This window comes from Nelumbo lutea, chromosome 3 (assembly GCF_056320005.1).
Source record: "Nelumbo lutea isolate HS-2025 chromosome 3, American lotus-T2T, whole genome shotgun sequence".
NCBI lineage: Eukaryota > Viridiplantae > Streptophyta > Magnoliopsida > Proteales > Nelumbonaceae > Nelumbo > Nelumbo lutea.
Window position 1 is genome coordinate 20,208,026 of NC_142686.1, and position 23,307 is coordinate 20,231,332.

The following is a 23,307-nucleotide window of genomic DNA, read 5'->3' on the forward strand; positions in this document are numbered from 1 at the left end:
CGGAATCATGTTGGAGGCGGTGTTGTTGTTCCATGGGAAATAGGCTAGGTTTACAAGCAAGCATTTTAGCATCCTTTAGAATATCCAACGTGTACTTACGTTGGCTAAGAAATATGCCACGATCATCACGAGGTACCTCAATGCCCAAGAAATAATGTAAAGGTCCAAGGTCCTTGATGTGAAAGCAGTCGCTAAGATACTCTTTTAGGGCTACAATGGCGGAAGCATCATTCCCAGCTAGTACAAGGTCATCAACATAAGCTAACACAACAAGAAAGCACCCCAGCTTGGTCATGGTGAAGAGTGTATTATCAGCAAGATATTGCATAGATCCCCGTTGCTTTAATGCTTGTGCTAAGGTATCAAACCAATTTCTTAAAGCTTGTTTCAGGCCATATATGGACTTATCAAGGCAACATACACGTGCATCTCCTAGGGAAAGTAAACCTGGCGGTGGTAGCATGTAGACTTCTTGCAATGCTTCATGTAGAAAAGCATTATTGACATCCATTTGGTGAAGTTCCCAGTGACGTGCCGTAGAAAGGGACAAAAGACATCGAACAGTGACAAGCTTTGCTACAAGAGCACATGTGTCAGTGTAATCCATGCCTTCGGTTTACGTGTAGCCTTTTGATACTAGGCATGCTTTGAACCGCTCAACACTGCCATCTGCTTTGTGTTTGACTTTATAAACCCACTTGTAGCCTATGGACTTGTTTCCAGGCAGAAAATCAGTGAGGGTCCATGCATTAGTTCTTTCTAAAGCGGTTAGCTCATCAACCATTGCTTGGCGCCAACAAGGGAATTGATGTGCTTGGGCAAATGACTTTGGTTCAATGGGTGTTTGCATAAGGTTTATTTGGAAAGCTAAAGGTGAAGATGTAAGATAATTGGAAATGGGGTATCGTATTTTGGTAGATGATAATGTAGGACATACAAAATCATTAAGATGGAATGGAGGACGATGAGAGCGAGTGGGTCGGCCCAAGGTAGGCGTTGACAAATATGAGATTGTTATAGGATCAATATGTGAATCAATCTCACGAGGTGGGTCAACATCAATAGTTGGACCATGGGTTGGTTGTGAGCTCATGTCAGCATCATCACATGCTGGTAATGGGATCACAATATCTAAAGAGTAACCATTTTTAGATGAATGTCCAACAAACGGAAATTGGTCTTCAAAAAAAATGACATCCCGTGATACAAATATCTGCCTAGTTTGTAAATCATAAAGGCAATACCCCTTTTGTCCTTGATGGTACCCAACAAACACACATTTACAAGAGCGTAGCACAAATTTGTCTCAGGCCACCTTGGAGGTAATAGCATAAGAGAGGCAACCAAATGCCTTCAAATGATTGTAAGAAGGAAGTTTGTGAAATAACAATTCATATTGAGTTTTTCCTTCAATCACTAGGGTAGGTAGATAATTAATCAAGTATGTTGCATTTAGGATGCATTCTCCCCAAAATTGTATGGGTAAGTGGGCCTGAAATCGGAGAGCCCGCGCCACCTCAAGGAGATGCCTATGTTTACGTTCGGCAACTCCATTTTGTTGTGGAGTGTCAACGTAGGACTACTAATGCAAAATACCATGTTCAAATAAATATTCTTTCATGAAATCAGAAAGAAACTCAGGCCCATTATCTGAGCGAACAGATTTTACTTTGGCTTGAAACTATGTATTGACCATTGCACAAAACATAGTAAAATAGAAGTACATATCTGACTTGTTATTGGGCAAGTAGACCCATGTGGCTCATGAGTAGTCATCCACTATAGTGAGAAAATAATGTGCTCCACTAGGAGAAGGTGTACAATACCCTCCCCATAAATCATAGTGAATCGGTTCAAAAGGAGTTGCAACCCTTGTGTGACTAATGGGAAATGACAATCTAGTTTGTTTTGCTTTCAAACAAGTATCACAACAATTATTCTCAGGCATCATGATGTGCAAACTAGGGATACAAGATAAGCAGTCATAAGAGGCGTGCCCCAATGATGAGTACCAAAGGGCGGAGGGAATTGTACGTTGAGTATGAAAAGCAATAGAAGAGCTCAAAGCTTTGAAATGGTATAGTCTGTCATGCGTTGTCCCTACCCCAATCAGTGTCTTGGAGGCAAGGTCCTACAAGACAAAAAAAGGTGGGGAAAAATAAGGCCACACAATTCAATTGTGTAGTAAGTTTGCTTATGGACAACAAATTGTAGTGAAAACCATGAACAAATAGGACATCACGGAGCATAAGATTAGGGGTCATCTTAGCATCTCCTTGTGATTGAACTGATAGTAAAGAGCCATTCATTAACTACACGGGTTTATGGGTTGAAGTGGTATTAGAACCACTAGAGACGTGCTCAGTAGGTACCATGTGGTCTGTAGCGCCACTATCCAATATCCATTCAAATGGATTAAAAGACCAAGATGACGAATTTGTCTTACCAGCAAAGTTGGCTGAAACTGACGTTGTTGGTGGTCCAGAAATAACACTAAGTAGTTGTTGATATTGGTTAGCAGTCAGCCATGTAATAAGAGAGGATTCCACAGTGTTGTTGGATGCTGAAGCAACATTAGATTGATTCCTTTCATTGCTGACCTTTGACACAGCACGTGGTTTCTTTTCTCAATTGTCTGGATAGCCTACCAGCTCATAACAACAATCTTTGGTATGCCCGGTTTTCTTACAATGATCGCATCTAAATTCTGGATGTGCCAATAACGTGAAGAGCAGCTGCCTCCATAACTGGTGCCTTCTAGACAAATAAGAGATGATGTTTCTCTTCTTGTGAAATTATGGAATATACTTTACCAATACTTAGTAGAGGATCCATTCCAAGGATGTTGGATCTCACTGTATTAAACCGATCATTTGGCCCAAGGAGAAATTGATACACCCATTCCTTCTCTTTCAACAAAGAATTCTCTGGCTGCACCACCGGATGAACATGAAGGTACATTTGTATAGATGGAGAGCTCATCCCAGAGTCCTTTCATCTTTGTAAAATAAGAAGAAACTAGGAGATTTTCTTGCCTTAGTAAGGTTAATTCACACTTTAGGTGAAAAACCTGTGGAGCATTTCCTTGTGAGTATTTGTCTTCAAGATCCGTCCAAATCTCACAAGCACTTTCAACATAGGCAATGCTTTGATGTAGATGTCTAGACAGGGCATTAAAGATCCAGGAAACCACCATTGAGTTGCACTTTCTCCAAACAAGTAATTCTGAACTTCTGGATTCATTAGGCTTCACAATCGACAAATTTGACCTTATTTGTCGCCCAGAGAGCATTTAACATGGCTCTTTTCCAAGTTGAATAGTTATCACCATTCAATGGACAGGACACGAGCACAGTTCCAGGATTATCAGACGAATGCCGATAAAAAGGTGATGTCGGATATGTGAGGATTTCATTGATGTTGCCGCTGCTAGTGTTAGCCAAATTGGTCACCATGATCACCGATCAAGAGAAGAAGCAAATTCGTGATTGAGGAAAGAAATAAAGAAATGACCACTAATCAAATCGTATTGCAGAGAAAAAAAACACAGAGATGATCACCGATCAAGAGAGGGAGTAAATTGAGAAAAGAAACAAGAATCGATGGCTGATCAAGAAAAGAAACAAGAAACGATGATGTATTGCAAAGAAAGGAACCAATAATGCACAGATGCAGTGCGAACCACGCTTTGATACCATGTAAAATTGCAAGAAGCAACTAAGAAAAACAAAGAAAAAGCACCTTTGTTTATTATAGAGTTCAATATATATACTTACATAATTACACGTGCTCTAACTAATGCTAACTAACGCAAGCTGTCAGTCCAGTTGGATAGCTGGACTAACAGAATCCGTTCCAACAGATTTACATGTGTTGTTATACTTTATCTTCCATTTCATTCCACTATTCACCATCGATATGTAATCAATTGAGGTAGTAGTAGCCAAGGTTCAAAGTATAGGCCCATATCGGCCAATATGTATCATTCTGGGACCCCTTCGATACGCCCCTATAGTGGGTGTATCGAGAGTCTGATCGGTTCAAGGGACAGAGGAGCCCTAAACCAACCCCTGAACCGATTTCATAAAAAAAAATAATAAATAAATAAATAGTATCGATTCACCTGATATGCCCATATTGGCGTATCGGGTGTATTGATATTTTGAGCCTTGGTAGTAGCCAAATACTACAATCTTTCTCTATTTTTATTAAATTTATTTGTTTCAATCGAATGTCAAAATGTTCAAGCCAGCACAAGGATTAATAGTCAAACCTATTACACTTCCTAATCTACCGACCAATTCAATATCAAATCAATAGAAGCCCTTCTCATTCTCCCACCATTTTTTCTCCTAAAACCTTTCAATCACCTTAAAATTATCTCTCGACATCTCGGTCCACCTTTGTCTCTATCTCTCTACAAGGATTCCCTTCTCTATCTCTTGCATAGGCTTTTAAATCTATCGGTGAACCTAGCCGTAGAAGAAAAGCATAGAGAAATGCTATCAAGGATTAATGGCGTCGTTGGGATGGAGGAACCATGAGAGAAAAGGATGATGTTTCATGGACCAGGAACAATGTTGAAGGAGGAATAGACAATAAAGACAAGATGGGATCTTCGTTAATGTTCAAGTCTGTGCTTAAGGATGACTTGAACATGAATAGCAACGAAAACCCATCTCACCATGACTTTCAAACCATCCAAAACCATCACGAAATCAAAGGCATTGCTTTCTTAGTGTTATTATGGTTCAATCTTAAGGTAGAAGACAATGAACAATGTTTTATTTTCAAGGGTAGTTTTGACATTTTGAAAATTTTTAAGTTGCACATGTCATCACATTATAAGATAACTGACAGACTATTAATAGTAGGGATTAAATTGACACTTTTTGAAAGCTTGAGTAGTGCAGTGACACATTTGAAAGTTCGGGTACTAACTTGACACTACCCCCAAAGTTCAGGGCACTACTAAAGTGGAATTTACAACAATTCAAAATTATAAACACCTCCACCTATAACACCCATATGCGCCTATAAATTGGAATCAATTCCGAGTTGACACCTACTCCTACCGTACGATGGAGTTAAGATTTTTGGGAGTGGACTAAACAATAAAAGCCCCTATTTATTTACTTGCCCAACCTAGTCCCTTCGGGTTCACATCCACCCTCCACAGAGTTGCCCCCCAAATACATCCCACACGTTGTGGGCACACCGCGTGTCCGCCTACACGCAGATTAAAGAAATTCGTGCAAAGCTAATGGGATGGCCATTAGATCTACCCCATTAACTCTCTCTCGCCCAAAAGGGCATCATCCCCTAGGCTATTCTGTGTTTGTATCCTCTTTCTCCAGACTCTAATATCATAGTTGAAACCTTCACCTTCTATAGCTCGTCAGAGATTGCCCCCCTTCGAGTTCCGTCGGTCGACGCCAACGACCATTCCAACAGGAGGTAAGTATCCTCGACCTTCCATAAGTTTTTATCATTTTCTACCTTGTTTTTTTTTTCTCATTTTCTACCATTCTCAGATTTGAAACTCGCTAGAGTGGGAGCCCCCTTCGAGTTTGTTTATTTTGACTTTGTTTTTCTTCACTATAACAAAACCAACTGATTTCTCCGTATAGATGGTTCCCCTGAAAAGCTTCTCACCTGCAATCTTTACAACTTTTTTCTTCTTTTTCACAAAAAATTTAACTATTTCCATTGGCGATGCAGGCCATGAACGCGAACCAGACATTACCAGTTCACCACCACCACTAGAGACTGTGGTTCCTTTTTTTTTTCTCCTAAAAGGAACCACTAAAATCTTTTCAAGATCCCCAAAAGCTCATTTTGGGGTTTGGGCGATTTCTCCTTTTATCCTTTTCTTGTTGTTTGCTTCTCATGGCGACCATGTCAAATGCCACTACTAGTGCTATTAGTGTTGTTACAGTTACACTAAATAAAATTCTTTCCTTCGAGATTCCAAACTGATGTGTCCACTTCCTCCCAGGCTCCCATGGAAAACGGGAAAAGATAAAAACTTGTGGGTTAGAAACTTAGAGTTCAGAGAGAAAAAGAAAGAAAGAGATGAAAAGAAACAACTCCAAGTATGATCAAAACCAACCAATTTCAAGTTCTATCAATACACATTTCTACAACTCAAAAACTAGAATGTCATTGCCAAGTATTTTCTGTTTTTTTTTTTTTCCTATAATCATCATCAAATGAATAATTACATTCACTCTCCCCATAAGAAAGAGAATTAAAAGAGTGAGAGAAAATAAAATTGAAAAAATGGAAATAAGAAAATTCTTTATGGGCTCTTAAAGGCATAGATCAACAAAGAAAACTCAACTCTCTCTTGGTCCTTCTGCACTGTCTTCTCCAACAAGCACAACCGGCCGTCCAATCCACTTCTTGTCCTAAACATGAAAACAACATATCTAGAGTTTGGATTGAAGAACCAGTCATGAACATCCCACATCATATCAACTAGCAACCCATCAACAAAGATAGTCTGGTTTCTTCTATAATTCCACTCAACCTCTTCACTCGAATTACATTCCTTTTATCGATATAGATTGATAGCACCGGATACTTCAACCCTTCGTCTTCTCCACTGCATCTGATCAAAATGTCGTGGGCCGTCCCAATATCACATAATTGCGCCTTGGTCGAATACAAAGGGTTCCCTGAGAAATGCTCTGTTTGGAAGACCAAGGAGAAATGGGCAACCAAAACAACAATCTTGAACTTCTTGCAAATCACTTCTTCACCCATGTCTCCAAAGACCAGTCCAAGCTCGGAGTCAACCAAGACCATAATATAGAATCCATCAACTGGTTCAGGGCCTGAATTTCAGCTCTGAGATTAGAGTCTGGAGTAAGAAGATACGAACACAAAATAGCCTAGGGGATGATGCCCTTTTGGGCGAGAGGGAGTTAATGGGGCGGAGGTCTGCACGAGTTTCTTTAATCCGCGTATAGGTGGACATGCGATGCGCCCAAATACAAAGCATGGGATGTATTTGGAGGGCAACTCTATGGGGGGCGGATGAGAACCCAATCCCTTCTCTCTCATTCATTCCTCTCTCCCCCTTACCCTACTTTCTCTCTTCCTTCGCCCCTCCTCCTCCTCCCCCTCTCTTTCGATCACCACCACTACAAGTCTACAACCAGAGACCCAAACAGTAATGGAGGCCACCGAAGAAGAGAGCTTGCTGAATAAATCATCTAACTCCTGAAGATCGATTAGATCAACTACCCAAAGCACAACCTTTTCTTCCTCCATTTATATTAGCATTTGCATAAGTTGTACAATAACAGATACTCTGGCACTGGGCTGCGCATTCTTCAAGACTCATGCTTGTTGGGTTTGTTCCTGATTTTTGGTTTGAATTGCTACTTCTTTCATGATTGATTCAGAGTTTCTTTATTTTTATTCTTTAAAAGAGTTTAATTAATTAAGCCATGGGGTCAACATCATTCAAACTTGGAAGAACAGAAGCTTGGAAAATTCCTTTTTTTTTTTATCTACGCTTTGTTCAAATGGATTTTGATAATTCTATGGCCTGATTGCTTTTACGTACTGCCAATGAATTTGCCCGATTCTTCAGAATGAAAATCCCTTGCCTGTTCTGTATGAGGAGCGATCATGTTCTTGCTACTAGAGGCCCCAATTTTTGTTACAACACTCCATCTGTGTGTGAAGTTCACAGGAAACATGTATCATCCCCTTGTGTATTGCCATGTATCATCCCCTGTAAGTTTGGCCAACCATGTCTCTTTCTTTGCCGAGTATCAAAATATCAATATGCATTATAACACCATACCTACCTTATTACCTAGGATCTATTACAATTTTAGTTAACGGAATCGTTGGATTTTATTTTGAATTGAACTGAAACCGTAAATCGAAACTGAACCAAAATCAATTAGTTAAACAATTGACCGATTCTACCTTCGGTTTTTTTAAAACATTACACCAAAACCAAAACCCAAACCAAATTGATCGATTTGGATAATCAGATTTTTTTGTTCAATTCCATTGGTTCGATTCTATTTTTAGGTATTTTGGTTATTTATAAAAAGACCTAACCAATACTGTTTTATTTTATCAACACGAGAGGAATGCCTTTTCTCGTTTCAAACTTAAAAACCCCTATATATATATCAATGTATCATGTGTCTCCATGATCAATGATAGAGATATAATACTCCTACACACTACAGGAAAATGGGGCTACAGCTACGGCACTTAAGCTACGGTAAAAAAAAACCATAACTAAAATATGGGATATAATCACGGACAATTTGATGTCCGTGACAAAAAGTTGAGTTATAGCTATGGACAATTTTGTCCGTAGTTAAAAGTTATTATGTCCGTGGCTAAAAGATATTCATAGCCACGATTATAATATATCTGTGGTTATAAGTTATCAAAGTAGAAGTTGAGCTTTAACTACGGACACTTTGTTTGTGGTTAAAAGTTATTCTGTTAGTGGCTAAAAGATATTTATAACCACAGTTATAATGTATCCGTGGCTATAAGTTATAAAAGCAGAAGTTGAACTTTAGCTATGGACAATTTGTCCGTGGTTAAAAGTTATTCTACCTGTGGCTAAAGAGCTATTTATCACTATAGCCACGGATAACTATAATTCTGTGGCCATAATTACGAAGTTAATCATCTTTAGCTACAACCATTTTATTCCTAGATCATAAATAGTAATTGATGTAACCGTTTTCGGCCACGTACCAATGTTTTGTGATATAAAATTTTTTGGCAAAGTACCTCGTTATTCAACCCGGTGGTGGCGTACCTTAGTGACGAGCTACTTGGTGGCGAACTGCCTGGTGGCGAACTGCTTTGGTGGCGAACTGCCTGGTGGCAAACTGCCTGGTGGCGAACTCCCTGGTGGCGAACTGCCTGGGGGCGAACTGCCTTGGTGGCGAACTGCCTGGTGGCGAACTCCCTGGTGGCGAACTGCTTGGGGGTGAACTGCCTTGGTGGCAAACTGCCTGGGGGCGAACTACCTGGGGGCGAACTGCCTGGTGGCGAACTCCCTGGTGGCGAACTGCCTGGGGGCAAATTGCCTTGGTGGCGAACTGCCTGGGGACGAACTGCCTGGTGGCGAACTCCCTGGGGGCGAACTACCTAGTGGCGAACTCCCTACTAGGCGGTCGATGCCTTGGAGAATGGAGCTCCCTGGTGCGGCGCAATCCGACTGCCCTCAGCATGAGGTGGTCTTCTTTCCTTTGTAGGCTGCGGGAGATGAGGGACCTGTGAGAACTTCATCTTTTCCTCCTCTTTGTAGGTGGCGGGAGCTGAGAGACCTACGAGAACTCCATCTTTTCCTCCTCTTTGTAGGTGGCGGGAGCTAAGGGACCTCCGAGAACTCCATCTTTTCCTCCTCCTTGTAGGTGGCGGGAGTTGAGGGACCTCCGAGAACTCCATCTCTTCCTCCTCCTTGTAGGTGGGGGGAGCTGAGGGACTTCTGAGAACTGCATCTTTTCCTCCTCTTCGTAGGCGGCGGGAGCTGAAGGACCTGCGAGAACTGAATCAGAGGTCCCAGGGGTACTTTCCCGGTGGGGGCTCTCCGATGCTTAAGTTAGCACTCTTATTGTAGAGAGCATTGAAGATAATATGAGAGAGCTAGAGAGCAGGGTTACATCCCTTTCTTTTCCATCCCCTTCCCCTTTGGGGGGTGAGGTCTTTATATACCGGAGTCTTCGCGAGTTAGGTGGGTGAAAAGCCTCCAAACGGTAAGACTCGTCGCATCCGGTCAGAACCGGGGTACGGTGGTGAACTCCTCGAGGTCGTCAGGCTGGCGCTTGTGTCAAGCGGCCAGGTCGGTGTCTAGATCAGGTCGTCAAGCTGGCGCCTTGGCCGGATCATGCGCTAGGCTGGTCCAGGTCGGCCAGGTCGCGCAGGTCGTGCACAGTTCGCGCAGGCCGCGCGGGCGCCGTGCAGTTCGTGCGCGCCGCGCAGACGCGCGTCAGGCTGCACGCAGGTCGCGCCAGGTCGGCCAGACAGGTGCCCGGGTGGGTCACCAACTTCGTAAGTTTGTTGGCTGGGTGTTTTCCTAGTTGTCACGATGTGCCACGTGTCACAATTTTACTAGAGGGCCAAATCTTCCCTCATCAGTAATCATATAATATTCATTTAAAATATATTATTTATTAATTACCTTTTTAAAGTATATTAATAATTAAAATTTTATTAAAGTAAATGAATATAATAATTAATGATTTCTATTTAATAATAATTAAACTAGAAAACAAATTATTAATAATTTCATAAGTATATTAATAAAAAGAAAATAATTTCTAAAATAGAAATAAATAAGTATTAATTATTATTTGATTAATTAAATATTAACTAATAATTTATTTAATAAATTATTTCAACCACTTTACCAATTTTTTTGCCTCTGTGTAATTTTTAACTTTTTTTATTTGTGAAAGATGAAAAACTAAAATAATATATATATTCTACATATTTCAAAACAACATTATTTATTCTATATATAATAAAACATATAACACTAACCAATGTTTAGAAAGTTGGACAAGACTGGCTAGTCAAATTATTGTTAAACCATGACCCAACCCTTAACCAATCCGATCATACACCTAACCCTATTTACTCCAAAAAAAAAAAAGTCAAAACCATCCACCAAACTGGTCTAACCCAAGAACTAATGAATTGGTCTTGGGTAACACTTTTGCTACCTATGTGTTTTAAAGTATTGAAGGCACCTTACCCTGCTATTTTTGCCATAAAACAAGGGTGATCATTTTACCGAGTTGGAAAATTTCACTCATGGTCCTAGATTTTGTGTTTAAGCCCTGGCTGAGACTTGGGCCCTCATTAGAGCCCCAAATTTTAGGGTTGGGCATAGGCCTAATACTTTAAACTTGCCTGGGGCTTAACTTGACTCACAAGCAATGAAAGCTAGGGTTAGTCAAATTTGGTTAACGAAATGAAAGCCAAATCGAGTTAAACTAAATAAGCAAATTTATTTTGATTTATTTGGTTCTTGGTTTCATGGTGGCTTAATTAGTTGGTAGGATCTCTGGTCATTGTAGCAAAGACCTAGGATCAAATTCCATTGCCACTAGTGTTGGGGGATATGGTACCTCTCATTGTGTAGTATATAATTATTAAATTAAGTAAAAATGTTTTGTATTTTTATATATTTTATAGTTTATTATTAATCAATAAGTATTGATTATTAATATACTATTAATTAATTAATATTAATAAATAACATTGGTATGGTACCATTAATAAATAGTTTCTTAACCATTTATAAATATTTTATTATTTATTAATAAATATTAAGAAGTAAGTAATAAAAATACATGACTGGCCGGTTATTAATAAAATATTAATAATGCATATACATTTATATATAATATATAGAAAATATGTGACATATATGTAAAATATATATAAAATATACATATAAATATATACAGGTCGGTTCAGTTAACCCATGGTCTTTTATAGGGTAACCAAAAAACTGAACCGATCCATCGGTTTTTCAAAATACCAAACTGAAACCGAACCGATCGGTTTAGTTAACAGCATTTTCCGATTTAGTTTTCTTGGTTCAGTTTGGTTTTTTGGTTTTTCATGGACGCCCCTATTCAATACTAATTTCCAATGCTTTAAAAACCAACCTGGAGGCTGAATCATTTTTGTCTTTGTGTTGTCGGTCACTATCTCAACTGATTGGGTCAGACCATGCCATATGGATATATGTGTGTGTGTGTGTGTCTAGTAATATATAAACATGTATTTTATCAATAAATAATATATAATTATGTTTTACATATAATATATGAAATTTTTTATATTTAATTTATGTTTTTTAATTTAGTTTTAAATTTTTATTTGTAAAAAATATAAAAAATTACAATTTGAGGCCAAAAGGGTTTTTTTTTTGCAAAACAATATCAAGGCAAGGTTGGGACACATTTCAAAAACAAAACAAAAAAAAAAAATCCCCTCAATCAAACATTGGAGTGCAAAGTCATGACCTCCTAAAGTCTGCATACACAGTATGCAACTTATAATCCGGTCACCGGGTCGAGCAGGTCAACAATCCAACCATCCATGTTAGATGGTTTTTAACAAAGTCAACGATTTTTTGACCTGTTTTGGGTTTTACTCAAACCAAACCTAGAATCTTGACTAGGTGGCTGTTATAGCGATTCAATTGACCATGTCATCGACGAGTTGAAAACACTACTAATTTCAACACAACTAAAATGACCCTAACCTATAGAAGTATGGTTCAAAACTCGAGAACAAGTCAAAACTTATTGACCAAAATGGTTGAACTATTATTTATAAAAAAAATGGTTGAACTATTGATAAGTTTTACCTAATCAGGGTTTTGGTCTACAAATTACAATTTTTATCTTTTTTGCCTCAAAATATAATTTTTATCTTTTTTATTTATAAAAGCTTAAAAATTAAATAAAAGTATATATAATTTATTCTATATATAATAAAACATATATACACTACCAATGTTTAGAAAGTTGGACCAAATCGGCTAATTAGACTATAGTTAAATCATGACCAAACCCTTAGCTAGTTTCCTCAAAAAAATTTGACCAAAACTGATTCAACCTAGAACTAATGAATTGGTCCTGGTTTTGTATAAACCACTCGATTTTTTTTTTAATTATCACTTTTAAATTACCGTGTATGTAAATTTTTGGAGGCCATAATTTTGCACTTAGTTGTCCTATTGGGGTTATCTTTTTTTTTTCTTATTATTATTTTGGGTAACTTTTTGTTATCTATATGTTCCAAGGTATTGAAGGCACCTTACCATTGGGCTTGGTTTGGGTTTATGCCTTTAGTCCAATACTTCCAAAGGCCATAATTAACTTTTTGCTTAGTTATCGGGTAATCTATTTTTTATTTTATTTTAGGTGCTTTTTGTGATCTATGCACTACAAGCGCTAGAGCCCTAGCTCAGAAGGTCAAATTGTTCAAACCATTACACAACCCCCATTTTAGGTTTGGTTTTCCTAAAACCCGCAAATCAGTAAAAAACCATTGATTTATTCACTTAGTTAGAGACCCATTTACCTTTGCAGTTGAACCATTGACCCATTTGACCCGATCACCAGGTTAGAGGTTGTACACAAAAAATAAAGCCCAAAGGATAGGCCCAAACCCAAGTCCAACTAGAAATTTGAAAACAGATTTTTTCTTTTCTATTCAATAAAAAATTATTTGTATTAAAAGACCTCAAAAATTATTTATATTCAATTAATAATTATAGAAAATAACTTTCAAAAAAATAACATTCATTATAGTAGTAATTTAACAATAATAGTGTATATTCATTATATTTATATATATACTAAAATAACATTTATTTTATTTTCAGTATTTATTTATTCTATTTTTGATAAATATGTTTTCAATAATTATTTATGAATCTATTTTTGTTTTGTTATTTAATAGTAACTTGTCAATAATTATTGGAGATTAAACAACTATTGTTTAACTTTTGAAATTTAATTTATTGTATTTGTTGTATTTTTGTTATAAATTTATTTTTAGTAATTATATATTTTTTATAATTTATTAATTAATATTTATTAGAGATTAAACTATTATTTGAGATTACACTATTTATTTACTTTTGTAATTATTGTATTTTTATTAGATATCTATTGTATTTTCATTCGAAATTTATTTTCAATAATTGTATAGTTTTTCTATAAATTTTCAATAGTTATTGAAGATTAAACTATTGTTATTTATTAAAGATTAGATTATTAATTTAGTTGAAGTTAGGAGTGCTCAAAGATTGGTTTAGTTCAGTTGCAAGTTGTTTTACTGATTGACCATTAATGAAAACCTGCCAACTTTGGTTTTATCAGTTTGGGTCTATTTTTGGTCTGGTTTGTTTGTTTAAAAGATCTAAACTTAAAAATTAAATTAAATTTAAATTTAATAAATTATAGCGGTATTATTAGAAAAAATAAATGTATGATATAAAATGTTTTAGACCAAGAAATATAGGAATTTTCCCAATTTTTTGTATTAAAAAATTATATTTAAATTATTAAATTATAATATATATCTATGATCGACTCAGTTTAGTTTTGGTTGATTTACAAATGGCCAAATTGAAACTGACCTAACTTGGTTGAGTTCGAAAATTGCTAAACCAAAGCCAGATGGAAATACTAGAAAATCGACCAACTCGAGTTGAGTTCGATCGGATTGGTTATTAAAAAGTTAAAATATAAAACAATTATATACTCCTATGTATTTCTATTGTTTAACTTTTGCCTTTAGCAAAGCCCGTGCATCGCATGAGTCCCTACTAGTGTGTGTGTGTGTGTCTATATATATATATATATAAGGAATGTCTTCAAGCAACAACTCCCACCCTTTTGACACGTGGCATTGTTAAACTCTAACCCCTAAAAAGTGGCCACTTCAAATGTTAGGGTAGTAACTGAATTTTATTCAAACACACCCATTTCGAAAGTAATGATTAAACAAATAATTTAGCTTAAAAATATTCAAAATATTAAATGGATAAAAATAAAAATAAATGAAATTCATAAAAATGACTAAACAATTAATACAAATGGTGTGATTCATTCTTTTAGATTTAACGTTTTTTGGAAGCATAACCTAATTTAGCTTTTAAAAATAAATTCATCAAATAAATAGTAAATACCAATTAAAGTGGGTTATTGCTTACAAATAAGACCTCATTTAATCTCTTAAATCATATTAAAAAAACATAAATTAGTAGTGATTTTCAAATAAAATAGATCAGAATAGATTGTCAATTACAAAGATGTAAGACCAATAATGTTAATTTTTCTAATTCAATTTTTTATAATTAAATAGCAAATCTCAAATTAAATGATACTATAATTGCCACTTAGTATGGGGTCATTTTCTAGATAAAACATGATAAATTTCTTAAAACAAATAAAAAGCCTAATCTAAATGTCTAATATAAATAATTTAAAAAATTAAAATAAATCAAATTAATGATTCCCATACTTAGTATGGGTCATTCCTAATAACTAATGATAGGTAACCCTAACATGGCTAACCCCGAAAATCCAATATGACGTTTATCTTAATAAAAGTGAATAAAGAAATTACAAAAGCTCAAAATTATCTTGGGTACCTTGAACTTCTCCCCTTGCATACCTTATACCATCAACCCACCTGGGTTAATGCAAGCTTGTGGACAAGGAACCTCGATTACCTCTCCATGCAACGCCACAAATCTTTAAATGTTTCTTATTTTTATTTAGTTTTTTATAAACAGCATAAATTATTGGCTTGAAGATATTTTATTAGTTGTTGTATCATGTATGGCTGGAAGCCACTGGTGTACTTTGTTCAATGTCAAAAATTCTGAAATGCGTGGATCGTATAACCATTAATTTCTCTACCTGAGGGAAAGCTGTAACACTGTAACGTGTATTTTATATGTTAATCTAATTGATTTAATTACTGAATCAATTGGACCACTGAACTGGCTTAAAACACAACCTACGAAAATAGTGCTTCGGTTATTAATAGTTTAATTACCATACTTGCAATAAGCCAACAATGTCAAAAGGAGCAAGACTGATCTAGAAATATTCTATGGACGATCAAATTTGAGAAGATCTCCCCCTCTTAAGGTTGGGAAGATCCCCTCTTCCCTCCTCCCCACGAGACACGAGGTCTTAGGGCCAATTGATAACAGCTGAAAATACTAAATCGAAAAGTTTATCATTTTATTTTTTATCTATTATATTTAGATTTAGGTGGCCTTTGATAAATATAAAATCTGAAATATGAAAAGTTAAAAAGATATTAAGTGTATGAAATCTAAAAAGAGATATAGATGCCTTTCAACTTTTTAAAAGCTCTGAATAGAGAAAGTTGTTTGCGTTGGATCAAACCTTTAGCATATGAAATTCCTTAATTTTGCAATTTTACCCCTAGAACGGATTATTTGGTAATTTTGAGTTTAAGTTGTACTATTTTATAAAATAATAATTTATTAAATTTAAAATAATATTGAAAAAGTAGGAATAAATTATGATAAATTATAAAAAATATTAAAATAAGAATTAAATTGAAAAAATATATAAGTTTATAAATTCAAAATTAAAATAATAATGAAAATAGTAATAAAGTTCATGAAGCAATGAAAAACTATTTAATACTTATCAAATTATTAAATTTAAACTATTAAAATATTTAATAATTAATAAAAAATTCAAATAAATTAATACTAATAAATTATTAAGAATAAAATTCAAATGCCGCTACTGAGAGTTGCAACAGTAGTGGTGGGAAGACAGGAGAGAGAGAGAAAGAGAGAGAGAGAGGGAGGGAGATGGAAATTGAACACTGTTGTTGAAAGTTGCAATGACGGTGGTGGGAAGACAGGGGAGAGAGAGAGAGAGAGAGGGAGGGAGATGGAAATTGAACACTGTTGTTGAAAGTTGCAATGACGGTGATGGGAAGACAGGGGAGAGAGAGAGAGAGACAGAGAGAGAGAGAGAGAGAAGGAGAGGGAGATCGAACACCATTGCTGAGAGTTGCAATGACAGTGGCGAGATGAGAGAGAGAGAGAGAGATCAAACACCACTAGTTCACCGTCAATGAAGAAGAAGAAGAAGAGAAGGGGGGAGAGAGAGAAAAGGGCAAAGGGAGAAACTTGCGGTGGAGATCGAAGAAGAAGAAGAAGAAGAGAGGGAGAAAGAGGGGCATAACGAGAATGGGCATTTTTTGTCTTTTAATGTGGTTTGAAAAACATTTGAGCGCATTAAGTCGTTGGCCTGCCTCTTACAAATTTAGATATGAGAATGCATTTCAGATCTTTTTTTCAGACTCAACCCAAACATAAGTGGCATCTAAAAAGCACATTTTCAGACTTCAGAGGTCTACAAAGTGTTATCAAATGCCACTTTATAGTTGAAATCAGAATGGGAATATTTCGAAATCAGAATCACTTGAAATTAGAATCAAAATGGTGTATTTCCCTCACCTATTTGGTTCAAACTGAAAGAATAATCAGAATTATAATTCTTGGGAGGGGGGGGGGGATGATGGGAGAATGCCATTCCACCTAGGGCTGTAATTGGATTGGGCTCAGATTGGATTCAGCAAAATCCAAATTCGATATGACTACTGAAATCCTGCACCCAAACTCCAATCGGATTTGAAGACATCAAATTCGAATTTGAATCCTAATGGATTTGGATTGGATTCGGATTTAATCTGATTCTGTTTTTATTTGTTAAAATAGCAAAAATAATATAAAAATTTTAGTTACTTTTCAAGTTGTATATGAAATAGATTAATGTAAATATAACATACTGAAATTATTATATATTAAATTCATATTTGTTATATATAAATTTATATAGAATATAATATTAGAATATATGTTTTTTATAATTTTAAATATAATTATATAAATTTTATATATTAAAATCAATAAAATTTATAATATAATCATATTCAAATTTTAATCGGATTGGATGGAGTCAAGCCTGAAACCAATCTGATTATGTAAATGCATAATCTGAATTTGAAATAATCAGATTGGGATTTAAGTTTTCAGATATCATTGACAGGCCTAATTCCATCAGGAATGGAAATTCCAGAATTATAATTGATTAAATGTCAATTTTCTATTTGATGTCTTGAGTTAGAAACAGACATAAAAATGTCTCTACTAAAATCATACATGAGTGGGGTGTTGGAGAACATTTCATCCATCAGTTGTCCATTTGGTACACGAATACACCATCGGATGCTCAAACCCTACCTTCTTTTGATTCTACACTCCATGAGATCTGCATATATTAATCCATCTATATTTCTGTAATAATAAGTATGCTCATTAGAAAATATTTATTTTTAAAATTGACCATTGAACGAAAATCAATATAATAGGGCAGTATCACATTCAATAGCAAGAAATCAAAAACAACGGCCACACATGAACAAAATTACACCATTTTTACTGATGTAGCAATTGTATTTGTTTTCAAAAGCAAGAAAGCAATCATGATATCAAACACTCCCTAAATGTTTGAAGCTGAAATGACAATGATACCAAACAAAATCAATTTTCCGTTTTTTTACCTAATGACATATAAAGCAAAAAATAAGTTTTATTTTAATTATGCTTGTTAACATTGTAACTTCACAATTCCTTGACAACTTGTTTTAATTTAATTTTCATTTTCTTTATTCGGGTTGCATGTCTGACTGCAACTACCGCCTACAATGTCAAAGCTTCCACACTTGTACTACAGTCTTAGCCTAAGATATCCATACTGTGCCATAAATGCAACGCGTATGAGTGGGGGGTATTCTTGTTTATAGAGTCTTGTGTTTCGACTTTCGAGTTCTGGCACTCCCAAGCTCCTAAGTCCTACCCCCTTACCCTGTAACCCTGTTTTTATCTAAATCTGACCCGTATATGACATGACGAGTTGACGACCCGATCTACCATCCAAGTTTTCGATCTCACACCTGACTCATGAACAACCCAGCAGTAGTAGCATGGTAGAACCAACGGTGCAGTGACCACTGGCCAGAACACTTCTCAATAATGTCTCTAATGGTGGGTTTTCCGAGGAACAATTAAGTTAGATTAATCAACCATAAATGGATGGTGGATGAAACTCTTTTGACTTTTTGGTGTTTTGATCCCTGAATTCCACCGTTTTGAATCCACCCCATAATCGATGTCCAACGTGTCTGTCTCTCTCTACTCGACTGTGTCGTCACCGCTCGTTTCTCCATGAATATTTATAGCATTTGTATCTCGTCTCTCTGAGCACCGATCGGTTTCTTTCTTTCTTTAATTTATATCTTTCATCAGTCCACTCGCCATTCATTGCTTACTACACCTCTACTCCCTGCCTAACCCTCCCCTTCTCACTCAAATGCATCTCCCACCGCCAGACTTGCCGGTTTAATCTCATTCTCAGCTCAAAAACTAGAACTACTCCTGCTTCCTTCGATCCAAACTTCCCGGCGGCAATGGAAACATCAAAGGTCTTTGTGACCCTCCTTTTAGTTCTCGCACTAGCTTCTGTGTCTGCTGCTAGACCTCTTATCACTGCCACCAAGCCTACCATCTCGTCGGAATCTGACCCACAAGCCCTTATTTCATCATCACTGGTAAGTCTCTCTCTCTCTCTCTCTCTCTCTCTCTCTCTCTCTCTCTCATGTTCAACTGTTGGTATGCAAAACTAGCTTTTCATATCCTTTTGTTCTAATTCCTTTGATGTGGGCAGGAGGAACCAAGCGTCATCAGGAATGTTGAATGCGAAAGTTTGGAGGACAAGGAGTACTGTCTGAGAAGGATGATGATGGTTGCTCATACAGACTATATCTACACTCAAGATATAAAGGGTCCTTGATTTTCTTCATTTACCTTTATTTTTTTTCTCCTTCTTCTCTCTTGTAAATTGCATCTTTTATGTTGATGTAATTTTGGAGACATGAAAATTTCTTTTTGAGACCTTTTTGAGACGCCTGAGATTCTCTGTTAGTCCCTGCATCTCTTTAGGAATGGACTTTCCGGGTTAACCATTTGATTTGAGTTGTCAAGAATTGGACTAGAATGCAAGGAAATTCATGGTTTCGTACGAGTTTCTGGTGGATTTACTCAAGCTTTTCTGAAATCAACTTCCGTTTTCCATATTGTATAAATGATGCAAATGGGTATCTCAAAAATCTCAACTGCACACAGATAACTCCCCTCAACAACTCTCCTCCCCCAATTACCACTATCATCCTCCCCCCGGCCAAAATAAGGATGATGAGGAGGCAAGCTTTGCACCAACCACCAAGTGGACTGTGCGGTTGAATCCCGGGCCGAGGTGGTGATAAGGAAGTTGGGGAATTAATGGTGACTGGTTAGCCCATTGTCGTATTATATTCACAACAGCCACCCAAGCGATGGAGATTGGAGTAGATGGATTGTCTCCTTACGCTCATAAGCAGTCAGGCCCTTAAAAATGGCATTAATTTGACCTAAGTTTTGTAGGATTTTGATTTTCTTAATTTAATTTGAGCTGAATAAAAATCGAAATAATCGGATTAATTCCATGTTAAAAGAGAATTAGATCACAATTAATAACTAAAAGGATTATGTAAATATATAAAAATATCGATTTTATGAATGTATTGATGGAGGGTGATTTGGTGTGACCTACATGTGGATGCGATCTGCACAAAAGATGACAACTCAGCGAAAAGAGTCCAATCAGCAATAGTTAGAGTTCGGGTGTTTGGTTACTTCGGCACAAAACTATTTCGACGTAAAGGTATCTCGGCACTTAATCTAGTTTGGGTTCAAGACCTGGAGTGACACGTCATCAATTCCAGAAGCTGCCCAATGAACTCCGAACCTCACAGGATCACAACACATAACGAAAGGCCTTATCTTCTCCCCACCTGGATCAGGCGGAGACAATAAACCTCCTTAATTGGTATGTTACTCTTCGACTAAAGTGGAAACGGACATCATCTACTCAGGCTGAAGATTTCCGGACTGTTTCGTAAGATCCATGGCAACTTAGCTATATAAGGGCTGCAACCCCTCCAAAGCCCAGGTATGCACGATTATTTATGTTCAAGTTCTTTAGCATCCAATGCTCTAGCTCGCAATCACAACACATTGCTAACTTAAGCATCAGAGTGACTTCATCAGGTTTTCCACCTCGGGTTTTCTAATCTGTTTTCTTGCTTTAAAAATATGAAAATGACAAAAAGCATAAAATTCTCATTTACTTCTCAATAGTGTGGCATTTTCCCATTTGAGGGAATGGCCATTCCCTTTCCATTTCTTGAGATGATAATTCATTTAACCTGATTTTAATTTCAATTCCGGTGGTTCTTGTCTGAACCAAGCATCCAGTAGGAATAGACTATTTTGATTCGATCTGATGGGAAAGTAATCTTAAATAGCCTGATACTTAATTTAATTATATTTTTAAAAATTCAAAAAAAAAAACTACAAAATTCTAAATGGGTTGAGAAGCAATATGACAAATGTAACAAACATTTTAGAAATAGTACTAGAAGGGGCTGTTGCAATGCACAAACTGAAGTTAAAAGGATGCGCATGTTACCACATTCGATCAGTTTATAACAATTGGTTCTGAGCGAGTTTAAATAGCCTTGCTGTTCTTTTTTCTGTTTTTAAAAATAAAAAACACTGAAATTTAAAGGGGTTGGGAAGCAACATTAGGAATCTGACATGGACAACTGCACTTGAGAATATTGAATAGATAAAAGATATATAATAAACGAATTCAACTATAATGTAGAAAGACATGATACTAAAAAAAACTTGTAATCAATCATCCAGTATTATAAGAGTGGTAATAAATTAGGTGGATTTTCAGCAAAATTCATTGGGGAGGGGGGGTTGATTGGTCATTACCTTTCCAATATCATGTCTTTCTTGCATCATAGATTTTTTCATAATAAAATATTATATATTAATTAATTTTTGAAAACTTTCATTTCCCTCGACCAAAAGAAAATTAATGCAAAATTATTACACAATTAAAACTCTTGGGCCACTTTAATTCCTCCCATATGAAGCTCCATAGTTCATACCAAGTTGGATATAATTAATTTCTATACAATGATGCATTTTTCAACTTAAAGATTTGCATAGAAGCATTTTCTTAAGAGGGCTGTGTTTGGTTGCAATGCAAAAACAAATATGTACTCTACATAAATACCCTCTTTCTAATTCAAGAATGCAAAACGGATTTACAATGTAACCTGTTTTTTGCATTCTTCCTGTTTGTTTGAAATCAGTGAAAAGCATGGGCCCCATCATTAAATGCCTTAAACTTTTGGTCAAATGCACAAATTATCAGACGAGTACAAAAAATATATAAAAAAGATGGATACAGTAATGTTCTCTCCTCAAGATACAAAAATGTCATAAAGCACATTTTTGGCCTCTTCATTGCATTTTTGCATGTCAAATAAACACTCACAAATCCGAACTGTGGTACATAAATACCCCAATTAGGCATTTGTACCACAAACAAGCGCAGCCGAGAGAACAAATTTTGCAACTCTTGGAGTTTGTTTTTTTCCCTATAATATGCGCTTGCAAATATAATCCAACCATTTGTTTGGTCGGAATCGGATCCAATTCTCATTCTAGTTTGCAAAGAAGAAAAGAAATCATAAGAAAAGAACCCCTAAACCCTAAATTAAATAATAAAATATTAGTAAAATAGTAATAAAATAGTACTATTATAATAAAATATTAATAAAGTAATATTAACAAACAAATATATTAATTATTAAATAACAATAAATTATTAATAGACTAGTAATAAAATATTATAAAAATAATAACAAATTCATAATATTAATAAAATATTCATAGTTTAATAATAGATATAAAGATATTAATTATTAAATACTGATAACATAATAATAATAATAATAATAATAATAATAATAAAAACTTGTAATAAAATTCATAATAAAGTGCTAATAAAATAATAATTGAATATTCATAAAATATTAATAAATAGTAATAAAGTACTAATAAAACAATAATAATAAAATATTTATAAACTAATACAAAATTAAAAGTTTTTTTGTTAATTCCAATTATGACTCAAAGGAGCCGAACAACATTGATTGGAATATAATCTAACTGCGATTCTCATATGAACCAAACAACCGTTTGGCTGGGTGGAATCATAATGATTCCGGTTTCTAGTGGAATGGCATTTCCTCATGTGAGGGATTGAGATCCCATTCCAGTTGATTTTAATTCCAATTCTAATTCCTATAATAACCAGACAAGCTATAGGAATGGATCATTCTGATTCCAATTGCTAATAAAATGGACCCTTAATTTATTAAATGCCCTTAATTGTATGAGGTTTTTTAGAAGATCCCTTAGGGCAACTTCATTCATCAAAAGAACTTGGTTTACATCTCTTGTACAATAATAAAAGAAAGGAAATCTGGAATTTTTGATCAAGTTTTTACTTTTGTACAAGAAGTAGAATGTTTGGCTACTTTGTGTGCAGCCATGTTTGTTTTTCTAGAAATATGGCAAACCGAAGAACTTGAAAAGCAACGCAGTAGATGCTTGCACTCAGCGACCAAAGTGCTAATAGACCACGGTGGCTCTGGCAACCCACCAACAAACAATGATCAAAGGGCTTTCTTTCTGACGAGGAACCACTCTAGCAAAGAGGAATTCATCAGCACTGCTACCAAGTACCATGCCACCAC

General features: G+C 35.8%; 1 protein-coding gene and 1 pseudogene across 1 annotated transcript; one reads left to right on the forward strand and one right to left on the reverse strand.

Moving 5' to 3' along the window:
- Positions 1-6,301: 6,301 nt before the first annotated feature.
- Positions 6,302-7,278, reverse strand: LOC148863429 (uncharacterized; annotated as a pseudogene).
- An 11,457-nt stretch (positions 7,279-18,735) lies between these two features.
- On the forward strand, positions 18,736-19,667 carry LOC148863430 (uncharacterized). Its single transcript, XM_088979712.1, has 2 exons — positions 18,736-19,197; positions 19,314-19,667. Exons 1-2 carry the CDS (start codon positions 19,057-19,059, stop codon positions 19,437-19,439), a joined length of 267 nt encoding a protein of 88 aa, XP_088835838.1. The 5' UTR covers positions 18,736-19,056; the 3' UTR covers positions 19,440-19,667.
- The last annotated feature ends 3,640 nt before the right edge of the window (positions 19,668-23,307 follow it).